Raw genomic sequence first — 13,927 nt, forward strand, 5'->3', positions numbered from 1 at the left:
ACAGGTGCACATACCTCAGTCAAAGAAAACATCTACAAGCAGATGAACCTCCAACTCTTTTAATCTATTTTTAAAAACACCTAAAGAGAGAGAAAATGAAAAAAGCTAAACTGAAACTTTTTGTTTATCTGCATTGTGAGAAAATTAGATGAAATCCATGCTTAGTAGTGCTATCCTACCAGCAATTATGATATTATAAAATATATTGGGTGTTTTCTTTGAAATTTGACAAACTCACAATATATAATATATAGTGCTGTGAAAAATAACGCGTTAACTCAGTTAATTCAATTCCAGGTTTAACTAGTTTTTTTAAAAAAACGCATTTAACGCATGCGCAGAATGAGCTTCCAATCCGTCTGTTGTTGGTCGTCGGGACGAAAAAAAAGTCACTTGCAAAATGAGCTTCCAATACACCACTTCAATCTGAACTCTGTCCGCTCTCATGCAGACGGCCTGTTCATCGGTAATGATCCTTCCGCAGGTTCACCTCCGGAAACCTTGTTACGACTTTTACTTCCTGTAGATCAGGGTCTCAACACGTCGATCGCGACCTGCCAGTCGATCGCGGCGTAGTGTTGGTAGATCGCATGACATTAAAGAGATTGGCCCGCCCCCTGACATGTTCTCTACAGCACGTCTTTGTTCTTTGATTAAACTAAACGTCTGTTGTTGATCGTATCTCCACAGCAGCATGTCATTTCTGTCTCTTCGCGTTGCGTTAACACTTATCGATCTCCGTCTCGCGCGCCACAGAGCTCCGTGCGCGCGCATCGGGACCGAGCAAAAAAAAAGCCACTTGTCAATCTGTCCACCTGTCCGTGTCCGGGCCGGTGAGGTTTCAGCTTTGCAGCGGTGTCCCCGCCGTCCCTTTCATCACGGCCCAGTTCATGAAGAAAACCCACACAGTCAGTTTGCCTCAGCAGCTGCTAGAGGAAGACTAGAGGCCTTTAGATTGTATCATGGTGGAGTTAATGGTTGACAAACAAGAGAAAAATGTTCTGTTTAACCCTCCTGTTACCTTTACATTTACTAACATATTTTACCCTCGGGGTCAATTTGACCCCAGCAATTAAAACCTCCAGAAAATTATTAGAATTAAAATTGCTTCCCAAGTTTAAGTGTGAGGTACCTTATGTTTGTTTGTTGACTACCTAAATAGCCCTTTAAATAAATAAAAAAGTTGATATTTCTTATATGTTTGGCACAGTGAAAAACAGCCTGGGGTCAAATTGACCCCAAAGAACACCGACATTAAACATTGAATGGGGTCAAATTGACCCGAAAGGTAACAGGAGGGTTAAACATTCTGTTTAGGATGAAGATGTATTAATGTTCCATATGGAAGAAAACTGCTAAATAACTGCTGAGTTGCAGCACCATTGTATAGAATAATGTATAAATGTATATATCCGTCTTTTGTCATAAATCTCTATGTTCTCACAAAATATACCGAGAATATCGGTAATATGTGATTAATCATGATTAATCCACAAACACCTGTGATTAACCCGATTAAAATTTTTAATCGTTTCACAGCCCTAATAATATAATAAAGAGAGATGTAAATGCATCAAATAGATTTCGCGGGTTCACGTTTATCAGATTATTTAATAATGTACCTTTGCCAACAAGCATGGTTTACAACTTATACACATGCAGCAGTGTTTTCTTTCACTTTCATCACTTCCAATTAACTCTGTGATAACAGACGGTTTATAGAGGCCACTTAAGTAAAAAAAAAAAAAGCAAACACTTTATTTGCTTTTATAAAACTATTATGCTCACAGAAAACCATTTAAATTGTGACCTTTAATTAAAATGCAAAATCTATGCAAAACATCCTGTCTGTTTAGCTGGCAGCTCCGCTCTGAGGGCTCCTGTTTGAACAGCTGGCTCACATCATTAGAACTACACGTCACAGAGGAACGGCCGTGACATGAGCTGAAGTGAATGATGTTAGAACCTAAAATACATCTAATGTATTGAAGACCACCCCCCCCACACACACACACACCAAAACAGTGTGTCTCTGAGCAACAGCAGCATGATGGGCTCCGTGAGCGCAGACGCGCATGAAGTCATGCAAACGCTCACGCATGTACGCACACAGACATCTGCACATGCACACACGTGCCCACAGTTCACTCCAACAACAAACATCAGCACGCGGAGTGCAACGACAAAGCCATTCATGATTTCGCGGTGTAGCCGGAAAAGAGCCACAGCTGCAGAATATCTGATATCGTTCTGTGGACAGACAGACGGGTTGCATCAGACCTCAAAACACAGCTATTAATCAATGTCAGCCCTCGGTGTAATCTTCACACATCCTGTCTAAACCCACTGAAAGGTCTGTGGTACAAAGAGAAACGCAGATTTTTTGCAGACTTCATGCTAAAAAAAGAACCTGCAGGGTGTTCCCGCCAAACGAGTGAAAGGCCTCGACGTCGAACTGCAACAAAGAACTTGACAAGATCTGAGCAGAAGGAATCTGTTCTCCGCTATCAATGGTTTTAGTGACTGATGCAAAATGATAGTGGCATACCAAAGTCACTTGCCCCAGTATTTTTACTTTGAAGTTTGAAATTGCATTGGTTTATTCCATGGAGATGTTGACTTTAAAGGATCAAGCTCTTAAAGGCACAGCACACATACCTTGTAAAGACCGGCAGGACCCACGTATGTCTCTGCTCAGCAGTTACATCTTTTTATGTTTGTGTTGCATCAAAATGAAGAAACCAAACTGAAGTGTGTTCTGGCTCAATGTCAAGGGTTTTAGATGATTATGGAGGGTATCGTATAATGAAATTATAAAATCTTGATTACAATAATGAAAAAAACAATTGCCGAACAGCACTACAGTATCTTGCCATGCCCTAATTCTCACGCGCATGTTTTGTTACTTCACACATCCTCGTTTGTGGGTTTCTACGTTATTTTAAGAGCGGGAAAGACGTCCAACGGCATTGTGAGGTTTCATAGAGCAATTACAATCACACTATATATTGCCATGACAACTAAAATGCTGCGGATGGTGGTATTATTAGTTGACGCTCGCTGGCTCCGCACACGGCATCTCCTGCTTCAACTTCCTGAACGCCTTCAGATGTACTCGTGCATGTAATGCAATGTGCCGAATGCAAATGCGCGCGCACACACACACACACACGCGCGTCTTGCAAAAATGTGTTTTCATTTCGTTAACATGCAGAGAGAAATTGAAAGTGTGTGTTCAACACAAATCTAGTTGCACACCCGGTTTCAACTCTAGAGAAAGATATGGCGTCCGATACAATAAAAGCATCTATACTTCAACCAGCTCTGAGTCAGTGGTTTGAAAAGAAAGGGAGACAGCGATACCGTACTGGAAGAGCGAGGCCGAGCGTTTATAAGACAAGCATGCATGCAGGGAGCAGACAAAGAATATGATGAATGAGATATTTCATCCAACATTTGCTTCTCTGTGGTGAAAATAGGGAATTTGCTGAAGGCTTACAGGAAGCTTCACAGCTAACATCCTCCACCTGGTTTTAGAAGTAGCAAATCCTCCTGTTTAACCAAAACAAACACATTTTAGAGGCCGTGGACTTTAGTCAGTACGGCAACATTGTTGTGTCTAGTCCTCTCTTAGGAAAATAGAAGCAATAGTGAAACACGCATGGGGAAATGTGGTTCCTGCTTTGGTTTCATCTGTGACTTTAAATCCCAAAAAAAGGTTTAAATGATGGATACAAAAAAATACAATTTCAAAATGAATCTTCTTGGATATTAGAAAGATAGATGTAAATGCTGAAACAGTTAGCACAATAGAGTCATCCAGCTTGTTTGGTGCTGGGGAACAGATTGAAGTTGACTATTTCAATGTTGTTATGGAAACGAGATGAGAGTGTGTGACAAGCAGACACTTACACATTTAGCTGCTCCGCATTCAATCTGCTGCTTTTCTGCTAATTGCCTCTTCTCTGTGAACTGACCCGTGTGCCCCAATTTTCTCTTCCATTCACTCTCTAATTTTGCCTTTTCTCTTCTTTCGGTGGTCCATTTCTTCTTTCTAACTCAATCCCTTCCCATCATCCCCCCTCAGTCTCTCTGGACACTTCCATCTTGCTCCTGAGGTCTGGGTTAAGAGCCCACGCATTGAGATGGGAGAACAATGTCCACCTGTGTTACTACTCACACAAACACATTAACTGTGTGGTTATAATGAGCTATTTGCGGCATGGTCGGAGTCTTGTACTGATGCTGGTGATATTTAATTATATCACGAGAAACATTCAACATCAAACTCAGTTTGGTGGTGTGCTGTTTGATTTTTAATCAGTTTTATTGGTAATATCAAAGCGTCTTTGAGTATTCTGAAAAGCGCGATAGAAATGTAATGTATTACTATTATTATTATTATTTTATTATCTCTATTTCTCCGACACATTCAGATTGTTTTACTCCTGCTGCTCCTGCCAATAATATCATGTCTGTAAAGCATCACCATTTAGTCACATCTTCTCATCCTGAACCTTATGGTATCCATTCTGTACCGCAGCAGCAGCTTTACTCCCACGTTCGCCACAAATCCCCTCAAACCCGCTATCGACAGATTGTTTTAGCAAACAGCTCAGCACCAATATGTCAGCTTCATTGTGAGAATTTAACCTTTTTATTTTTCTCTTAAATGTCCATGTCGATGTGACTGCACCACACTGTATGATTCTTATGGTTCATAAATGGTTTTCATGATATAAGCATGGTATATATTTGTTGGTCCTTTCATGTAATGTAATGAGATTTATTTCCAGTATATCTACATGCTGTAAAATGTTTAATTTGTGTAATATGCCCTTCTAAAAAAGTTTTTAAACCAACTTTTTATGTCTTTGAAAAACAAATGTTCTGTCTTTGACACACCAAAATAAGTCGTCCCTACTCAAACTACAATTAAAGCCATTCAGTAAAACTCCAAACAACCTCTCAGGTCCCAGATCCTAGTTTGCTGTAGCACTGTTATTTATGGTATAATCATTAAGAGTTGCCAATAAATCTGCATCTTATTACATGTATTTTATCTTGACACACACGAACACACACCATCCCACAGAGCACCTGTCATTGCTCATACATCTTCATTGTCTCCATCGGGGCTCTTTTCATTCATCTAGCCTCACTCATTTCAGGTATCTTGTTTTTCTACCATTTCTAGCATATTATATTGTGTTGTCATCCATATTCAATAGATTATTATGTGTAACACCCTGTTCCGTTTCTCCTGTGTTTCATGTCTCCTGTCTCCTGTGTCTTCTCTGTCTTAATTGTTTAATTCCCTGCACCTGCCCTCAGCCACTCTTGTCTCGTTACTGTCTGATGTCGTACACCTGTGTTTCCCCCCCTATATATTGTCAGTCTTTCCCTTGTCTGCTGTCGGATTGTCGTCTATGGTTCCGTGTCCTTTTCCTGTCGTCCTGTCCGTGTTCCTGATCCTGCCTGCTTCGACCCTGCCTGCCTGCCTGCCCTGACCGACGATCCTCTGCCTGCCCCTTTTGGACCTTGTTTATTTTGCAACTGTTTTGCCTCATTAAAGAGTGCTTTTTGTTATTTATATTGCGTCCAGCCTGTCTCTCTGCGCCTGAGCCTCACCCTGTCACAAGGATCTGACATTATGTAGATTTTCCATGCTGGGCAGGTGAAAGAAAACGAAACAAACTAAAACCAGGGACATCAGTCTACGTACCGGTACTTCATGCCGGTGAGCTTGGCGGTGGGTGAAGGAGCCCAGGCTGCGAGCGATCAGGGCCACGGTGCGGAAGCGTGCGTGGGCCTTGCTGGCTGTGTTGGGGCTGGTGGCGTTCTGCTTGCTGTGCTCGCCATTACGCGGCGCCTTCAGCCCGTGGTCCGTACACGCAAAGGACACCTGCATGGCTGTTGGCGAGGGCCACGACCGCTACTCCAAGACCAACAAGGCTTCGTCTGGGTCCTTGAAGGAGGTGACAGTCTTTGTTTCTGTCCGTGGAACTTGGATCGTGTCCTTGTTGTTCTTATGTGAAGTTGAAAGTCAGCGGTCCAGGCCAGTTCTGCCTGGCGCTGCTGAATCTCATGGAAGTCACAGGCAGGAATGATGGGAGCATGAGATTGTCCAGTTTCTTTCGGGATAAGAATCTCAAGCTGTCCGATTTGGCGGCAGTGCAGTCCTGGTCAGTTGAGACGGGAATCCTGTGCCGGTCTGACTCCACCTGAATATATGAGAGAGGATGGAGGGAGAGGGGTGAAGGAGAAGAGGCACTGAATGAGTCGCTGAGAGTCACCCAATTCAGAAGAGCTCTTGAGAGGCGTGAGGGTGAAAGGTGTGAGGAGACGAGGAAAACGATCTGCTAAACCATGAAAGAAGAGAAAAACCTGTGAAACCTCTCTGTAGGCTGTTTTCTCCTCTGTAGTGTTTTCTTCCCACACCTAATCTGCTTTGATGAGAGAATATGAAGAATGAGAGCAATCCTGCCCGAGTTTATCCTTGGCTTTCTGTCTCGTTTGTTTTTCTGCGTCCGTCCCGTTTTATTTCCCTCACCATTTAAACGGCACTTTTCCTTTCCAACTCAAATTTGATTTATTGCCTATTATGGATCAGTCCATTTGTTTACAGAAGCTGCCTCTCATTCCTCTTTTAATGCGTTTCTCTTCTGGGTGTCTGGGAGGATTTGTCATGCAGCCAGGAGTTGTTGGTGTCTGGGGAGAGTTTCTCAGCCTCCAACCCTGGCTCAGCCTTTTAGTCAAACACCTGAAGTGAGGAGGGCAACGCTGGACCACCACACTGGCCCTTCGACGCTGTACACATATGCAGAAAATCAGGCATCATTACAGACACCCTCAAACTCCTGTCATACATCTCAGAAATAATGTCATGCTTTCACAGACAAAGCAAATGCCAGCTAATTACCACTTGCAAATCTTCTCTGGCAAACAACCGCATATGATTCCACTTACGACACACACACACAATCAAATCGTTTCTGCTCTTACACACAGTGAGTTGACTCCGAGAAACAGAAGAGAATCTTGATTGACGTGTGCCCTCCTGCAACTTTGAGAGGAATCGAGCGGTGTTACACGGCGGGCAGAGACCACGTAAAGATCTGCGTCCCAACACACACAGCGGCAACAGCAGCCGCGTTTCCAGCAGCTCCTCAGATCCGGAGAACAGCCTCGTCCCGTCTCCAAAGTCCCCGAGCAAGTCACACAGGCTTTAAGGTCCCCGGCTTGGCAGCAAGAATGCTCTGTTTGATTAAGGGACCCTGGAATGGAAACAGACAAGCGGAGATGAGGAGGAGGAGAAGGAGGAGGAGGAGGAGGAAGCAGGACGCATGGTACCTCACTTCAGGGAGGAGAGGACAGATGCAGTGAGGAGGCGAGTAGCAGCGTGCTGGGTGTAGAGAGAGTGAGCCATGCGCTGAATGAGGGAGAAACAGTGGCTCAGACTGACTGGCTGAAAGAACTGCAGTGTTTATTCACCATGGCGCCACACACTCACAGAGAGAGAGAGAGAGTTTATGTGCGAGTTCGTTTACTTCAGGCAGAATGTCGAAGTGGCATGGAGGTTGATAGCAGTTACCTACGTGTGAATGTCACAACTTCGTTTCCTTTTGCTGGTGACGGTTTTTGTGGCATTTTACTAGCGACACCCTCTTTTTGTTGACTGCCATTACAGCAGTTACACGTGCAGTAACATTCACACTCAGGTGCCAAGTACAAACCAATTTAAGACCCCTGTACAAAGAGCATAACATCCATCCATGATTTGTACCGGGGGAAATTAGAGGCTGTAGTTCATTATTTTCTCAAAGAAGAACACAGGGAGACCGACACGGACGTCTCCGAGCAGATGTTGAGGGGCACACGGAAATAAAACAGGATCTGTGTTAAGGCAGCATGCGTCTTACTTTCCTCCGCCACTGAGCAGTAATGTGACAATGCAGGATGTCATGGTTCATTGAACATCCACAAACCTCCAGGCCAGCACAGTTTTATTTATATCCTTGTTGATTGCATTTGATAACAGCGAAAAATCCGTTGGGGGAAGATTTTTACGACTGTGGCTCAGCGGTAGAGCGGGGTCGTCCTTTGATCAGCGGTTCGATTCACGCCTCCACTAGCCCATGTCGATGTGTGCCTGCGGTGTGTGAATAGGAGCGACTGTGGGTCAGTGGTTTGCAGGTCTGTCTTTCAATCAGGGGGTTGGCGGTTCAATCCCCGTCGATGTGTCCTTGAGCAAGACTCTTAACCCTGAATTGCTCCCTCTAGCTGTGTACGATGCTTTGGATAAAAGTGTCAGCTCAATGACATGTAATGGATATTGTATGAATGTTACTCAGGTGGCTCCTTGCATGGTATCCCTTGTCATCAGTGTACGAATGGGTGTGAATTGGTAAATGATGACTAGAAAATATTAAATCCCTGTGAGTTGCCGGAAGAGAAAAGTACTCGAGATGTGTTTACGCAACCGGAGGTGTATGGTCAAGATCCAAAAATCCTGGATAGAATAAAATCATAGATCTTCCCAAATGGCAACTTAATTGAGTAATTTGTAAGACCCGCCTGTGAATTATCTTTTAAACTCACGTCTTGAATAACAGGCAAGGTTTTTAAAGCCCAACCTGTCATTATACAACTAAATAGCAGTTTTCACAGAACCAGAAGCTCACGCTTTGACGAATAAACTGATCTTGATGTGTAAAGTCCATGGAGCGCGCCTTTAAACTTTAAACTTGAATTTCTCCAGTAAGAACGTCTAATAAAGTTAGAAAACTCTGTTGCTAAGACACAAACCTAACCGCGTACACATGTTGAAAGAGACGAGCCATGACACTGCACTGAACATCTGTCAACTTGATATCATCCCAAAACGCTGCATCTATCTATGCAGAGAGAAAAGGTGATTTTCTTGACCGACAACAGCCACTCTCTGCAACACCACACTCCACGTCACACAATGACTGCTCTCTCAACGCTCTGTTGGTGGACAGATGAAAGATTTTTGTGTTGCACATTTCACCCTCGTGCTCAAATTGCTCTTCAATAACTGATAGATTGTCCTTTCCAGGCAGCAGCCTCCTGTTGCGTGGGTGCGAGATGAGTAAGGGGGAGAACCTTCCCATGCTGTCTGTGACGTCACGGCTGCAGCAGTCACAACCTCTCGCTACTTTTCCTCCGCATTCCCCCTTTTTTCACTCACATCTTCTTACCTCTTTTTTTTCTCATCCCCCTCTTCCATCTCTCCCCTCCAAATACCAATCAAACGCAGTCCGGCTCCCTCACTCCGAGTCCATAGTCTTTGCCCTACGCTGCAGATTACATGTCGGCGCTTGTGATTGGGTTTCACTGCGCGTACAAAACCTCTGGGGAAGAATTGTCCGTTTAATCTGCCTTCAGAGAAGGGTGCCGACACAATGGTCACATTTATTAAGCGCTGCAAATTTCTTTCTGGGCCAGCAAACATGCATGAAATATTGACGATGAAGCTTGAAAGTATGTGAAGGATTTGATTGAAAATGCAAGGTCATCGTCATCTTGATCATCATCATTATCGCCATCCTTCACCAACAGCACCGAAAGCATCAATTCTGTCATCTATTTTTAATAATCATGTCATATTTATCATCACCCCCATAATTAGTATTTCCATTATGATTATTATCATTTCCACCAACACCATTATGACATTTCCCATTCTCATCATCAACTTTTGCCGCGATCTCATCTCAGTTTGAAACCACTGCATTCGATGAGCCTGATGACTGCTGACATCTTTATTGAAACAGCCCAGACAGAAGCCCAGTGACCTTATGCGTCTGCCCAGCAGGCATATAGGGCCTCATACTGGGATATGTTGAATGATAGAGGGAAGTGGATGCAGAGTTATTTAATATATAATGGTGAGGCACTTCATTGGTTCATAGTGTTGATGAAAGGCTGTTCATGCACAGTTTCAACCTCAGGACCAATGGCTCTCAAGGTCACTTTTGAGTTTTAGCTTTTATGCATCGGGTGTTATTGAAACAAAATTTGGCAAGGGGCAGAATATTTCAAAGTGGCGAGCCTCCTCATGGGGACTCCTAACTGTTTCCGGGGAGGCTCAGTGAAGGGAAGAAATATTACATTACCTTATCAAAAGAAGATCACATAGAACCGCCTTAAAGTGTGTGATTTAGTTAAAGAGATCGTTCAGAGACACCGTAGGATTGGAGAATATTACTTTACCCACTTTCCCAATAACATAAACTATTTTTCTATCTATTTGTTGTTGTCTCCAGCATCCTAAATGCAATGGGGAGATTATTGATTTAACAATAAAACACTTCATAAAATACATCAGGGGAATCACACTTAAAGGGAATAAGCTTTTTTGAAAAAGTTCCAAAGTCTGGTATTTTGAAAAGAGAAAGGTGAGTTCTCATGCCATGCCGGCAGTGCTTATATGTACCAGGATGCATTGTTGCATAGCTTCTAGCACCACACAGGCCTTTTTTTCTTGAAATGGATAATGCAGCCACAGCCTCTCTCCACTGAGGCCGTAAACTCTGGCCAAGATAAATTGGGCTGAATGTCAAAAGAAAACCTTCTAAAATGTCATTTATAATAATAATAATAATAATAATCATTTATTTTATATAGCGCTTCTCAAGGCACCCGAAGTCGCTTTACAGAGTGCAGAGTCCAGTAGTCACACACACACAGTCATCCCGGTGGTGGTAAGCTACATCAGTAGCCACAGCTGCCCTGGGGCAGACTGACGGAAGCGTGGCAGCCACGGGGAGCTCACTGCAGGCTGCCTCCACATACATGTTGGGATCAATCTTGTCTTCCACAGACAGATGAGACACTTTCTTTAGTTAGCAACTCTTTTACAATATATTTAGTCATCCTGTGGAGAGAATGTGACCTAAAAACATCTCAATATATTAGTACGCAATGCTGTTCACAGGGGACCACTAATATCAGAGTTTTTAGAGTGATTTAGAGCAATAACGTGCCACAATTTCCACAGATGTATGATTAATTGTCTATGGGTGGGTGTTTTATTATTCATTATTATAATTATTTGTTATTTTATTTTGCCTTTGTTATTTTTTAAATTGCGTTCCTGTGTTCTTCTTTACAATTGTAATCTGATTGAAACATACACAAACCAATTTAAATACTTATTTGATCCCTGAATATCATAGTGTGCATTATCAATAAAGTATATATATAAAACAAATATTAAGTATTATAAACAAAGTACACACAAAGCAAAGACAGCCAGACAATACGTACACAAAGAAAATAAGTATGCTAATAGTTTCTGAGGAGATAGCAGAGAGAAGGGCAGAGACGTCTCTCCTTACCTGTGATGTCAACTTTATTCTTAGATGATTGACAGATTAAAAGACAATAGCCGGTCGTTGTTTTTCCTCCCGATGGTTCCAGCGAGAGAAGCCTGCTTCTCTGTTAGCCAAGCCGTACAAAGCCACGGGGATATTTCTGTCAACTTGCACTTGTCAGAAATGTGTTCTTGACATATCTGTTGTGTGTGGCCTACAGCCAACTCCGGTCCAACGAGTCTACTCTCCTCCTGGCAAACATTTAAATGAGGACATAAACAGAAATGCAACCACATTTATGTTCCATGTGTTAATGTAACATATCTTGTTGGGAGTTGTAAATATCCCTAGTTAAATAATTGTATCTGTACTTTTCAAGGTATAGACATTAAATTAAGACTGTGTCTCTTTTTGATAAAGAAATGACACATTCCTTTCTTATCAATGCTCAATAGTTAAATACAAGTAGTCAATAGTTCAATAAGCTCAAGGGTTTTGTTTGGTCTGGTTGTGTAAGGTGGCGAATGTGAGCCACTTTGGATACATATTGCTGAGTAACTGACATTACTTGATCAGTTCACTAAATAAAATGACTTATTTGTACTGTGAATGCATTATTTGTATGCATGATTTGGGGGGTGAGGGAGTAGTAGAGGTCATCTAGAGGGATCACATGCATAAAGAGCATGCACACATAGTCCACCTTACATTTGAAGCTTCATGTGAGTGCCTTCTGGTCTCATCGTCGGTTGTACCCGCCTGCCCCCTTGTGAACAGAGAGCAGACAGCAGCCCAGGAACAACCTGCTCTATTCTCTCACAGTTTCATTTTGTTCTTGGCTCAGAAAACATAAAAGACAGCGATGCAAAAACAATCATGAACATGTAAGGGAATAAACACACGCACACTCATTCTCAGGCGTACAGGTTTATCGGCTGCATATGTTGGATGAATGTGGGGAGCTGAGAGCACCTCTGTGTGTCTGTGTCCTCCCACTCAGTATGAGAGGCAGACACACAGCGTTTAGTCTATTTGAGCGCCTGGATATGTGAGGTCTTTTCTTCACTGTTCCCTCCAAGATCACATGACTCACTCACACTTACGCAATCTGACTCCTGCAGGCAACGTTGCTCGACGGGCCCTCGTGCTGGGAGCCACTGCAGTCCATCGCGTGCAAATGCCTCAAAAATGGGGATTGTCACCGTTTGACCTTTGGTCTACGTCCCTGTGTCCATCTCTAATTTGACTTTTTTTCTCGTTCTGCTTTTTGTTTTTTTGGCTCAATCTTGTCTTGAAGCTTTCATATAAATCACGAGTAAATTGGTTAAAATGTAAAGGCTTAGACCTTTAAATGATATCGTCACATTGTTTCCATAAGGGTTATTAAAATAACAGTTGTCACACAAATAAATCCACCAAAAACACACGGCCGACAAGACCCGGAGAAACAAGTTCAAGGTTATTTCAGGATGGTTTACAAAGCAAAGCTGAGAAAGTATAGGACAGGAGAGAAGATGACGACCTCGGTGGTTGCGTTGGCTTCATGCCTCGTCTGCCCGTAATCGATGCCGTCAGTGTTCGCCCTGAGACCAGAGAGTGAGAGAAATACAAAAACTGTTGGAGCATTTGAAGCAAGAGACCGCAGGTAAGAACACTGACTTTTTTCACCTCATTTCAGGTTTAAACACAGTGTTGTCATCAACTGCTTATTTATGCAATACATGTTGCAGACATCCACACACACATCTTACAAAACCAACACAAAGCCAGACACTTTCAGTACAGCCACGTTTGATTTGACCTTTTTGAGTATAATGTTAAGTATGTGTTACTTCCCCTTTTGGTCTAAGGGATAAGCGGGGGGAACGAACACAGGACAGTCAAAGAATAAGTGAAAGCACTCAAAAGTAGGAGTAACGTGGTCAAATAATATTTATTTATAACACAAAAGACAAAGGTTCAATAACGTGGGAGAGATCGGGACAGTTGCGGTTGTGCCAAACAAATGAACTCAAGATAACAGAACTAGGCCTGGCTATCTACCTCTCTGAAAGGAAACAAACAAAAAGACTCCACTAGCTTCTCTAACAAAGTTTGCGTCAAAACAAAACAGAGGCAGCAACAACCATTAGCCTCGTGTTTCTAGACACACAGTACCTGTAAATGTACAGGGTACCCCAAACTTACCTACTGTCCACAACCTCTCACCACAAACCTTCACCTCTCTCAGTGGCAGTGTCCACATTAACACTCTCAAAAAAACCACCACCCCCAAAGTCTTCCGTCTTCTCTCCTTTAAACAGGGCCCTCTCAGCCGATTGGCCAGCTCGCCTTCTTGCACCCAGGTGCAGTCGGATTGGCCTGTTGAGGTGGTGATTGATGCCACCTGAAGAGAACACAAGGGGGGGAGGGGAGAACACACAACACTGACACGTAACAGTATGAATCTTGAATAATGTAACTTGCTTCAAGTATTGCTCAGCAAGAGTAATATTGGGACCATTTGTTGAAAGGCAGGATCATCTGAAACACTATAGAGGACAACGCCATGCACTTGGTCTTGTTTGCATTTCAAACAAGTCTAT

General features: G+C 42.9%; 1 protein-coding gene across 1 annotated transcript in view; it reads right to left on the bottom strand.

The window, feature by feature from the left end:
- Positions 1 to 11,463, bottom strand: part of kcnab1b (potassium voltage-gated channel subfamily A regulatory beta subunit 1b) — a 35,100-nt gene extending 23,637 nt beyond the window's left edge. The window contains 4 exon segments of the mRNA XM_056421730.1: positions 5,726 to 5,755; positions 5,757 to 6,224; positions 7,006 to 7,277; positions 11,367 to 11,463. Coding sequence (XP_056277705.1) covers positions 5,726 to 5,755; positions 5,757 to 5,911 — 185 coding nt within the window. The 5' untranslated portion in view covers positions 5,912 to 6,224; positions 7,006 to 7,277; positions 11,367 to 11,463.
- Positions 11,464 to 13,927: the final 2,464 nt, after the last annotated feature.

The sequence above is a fragment of the Pseudoliparis swirei genome, chromosome 8, assembly GCF_029220125.1.
Source record: "Pseudoliparis swirei isolate HS2019 ecotype Mariana Trench chromosome 8, NWPU_hadal_v1, whole genome shotgun sequence".
In the NCBI taxonomy this organism is placed as follows: Eukaryota; Metazoa; Chordata; class Actinopteri; order Perciformes; family Liparidae; genus Pseudoliparis; species Pseudoliparis swirei.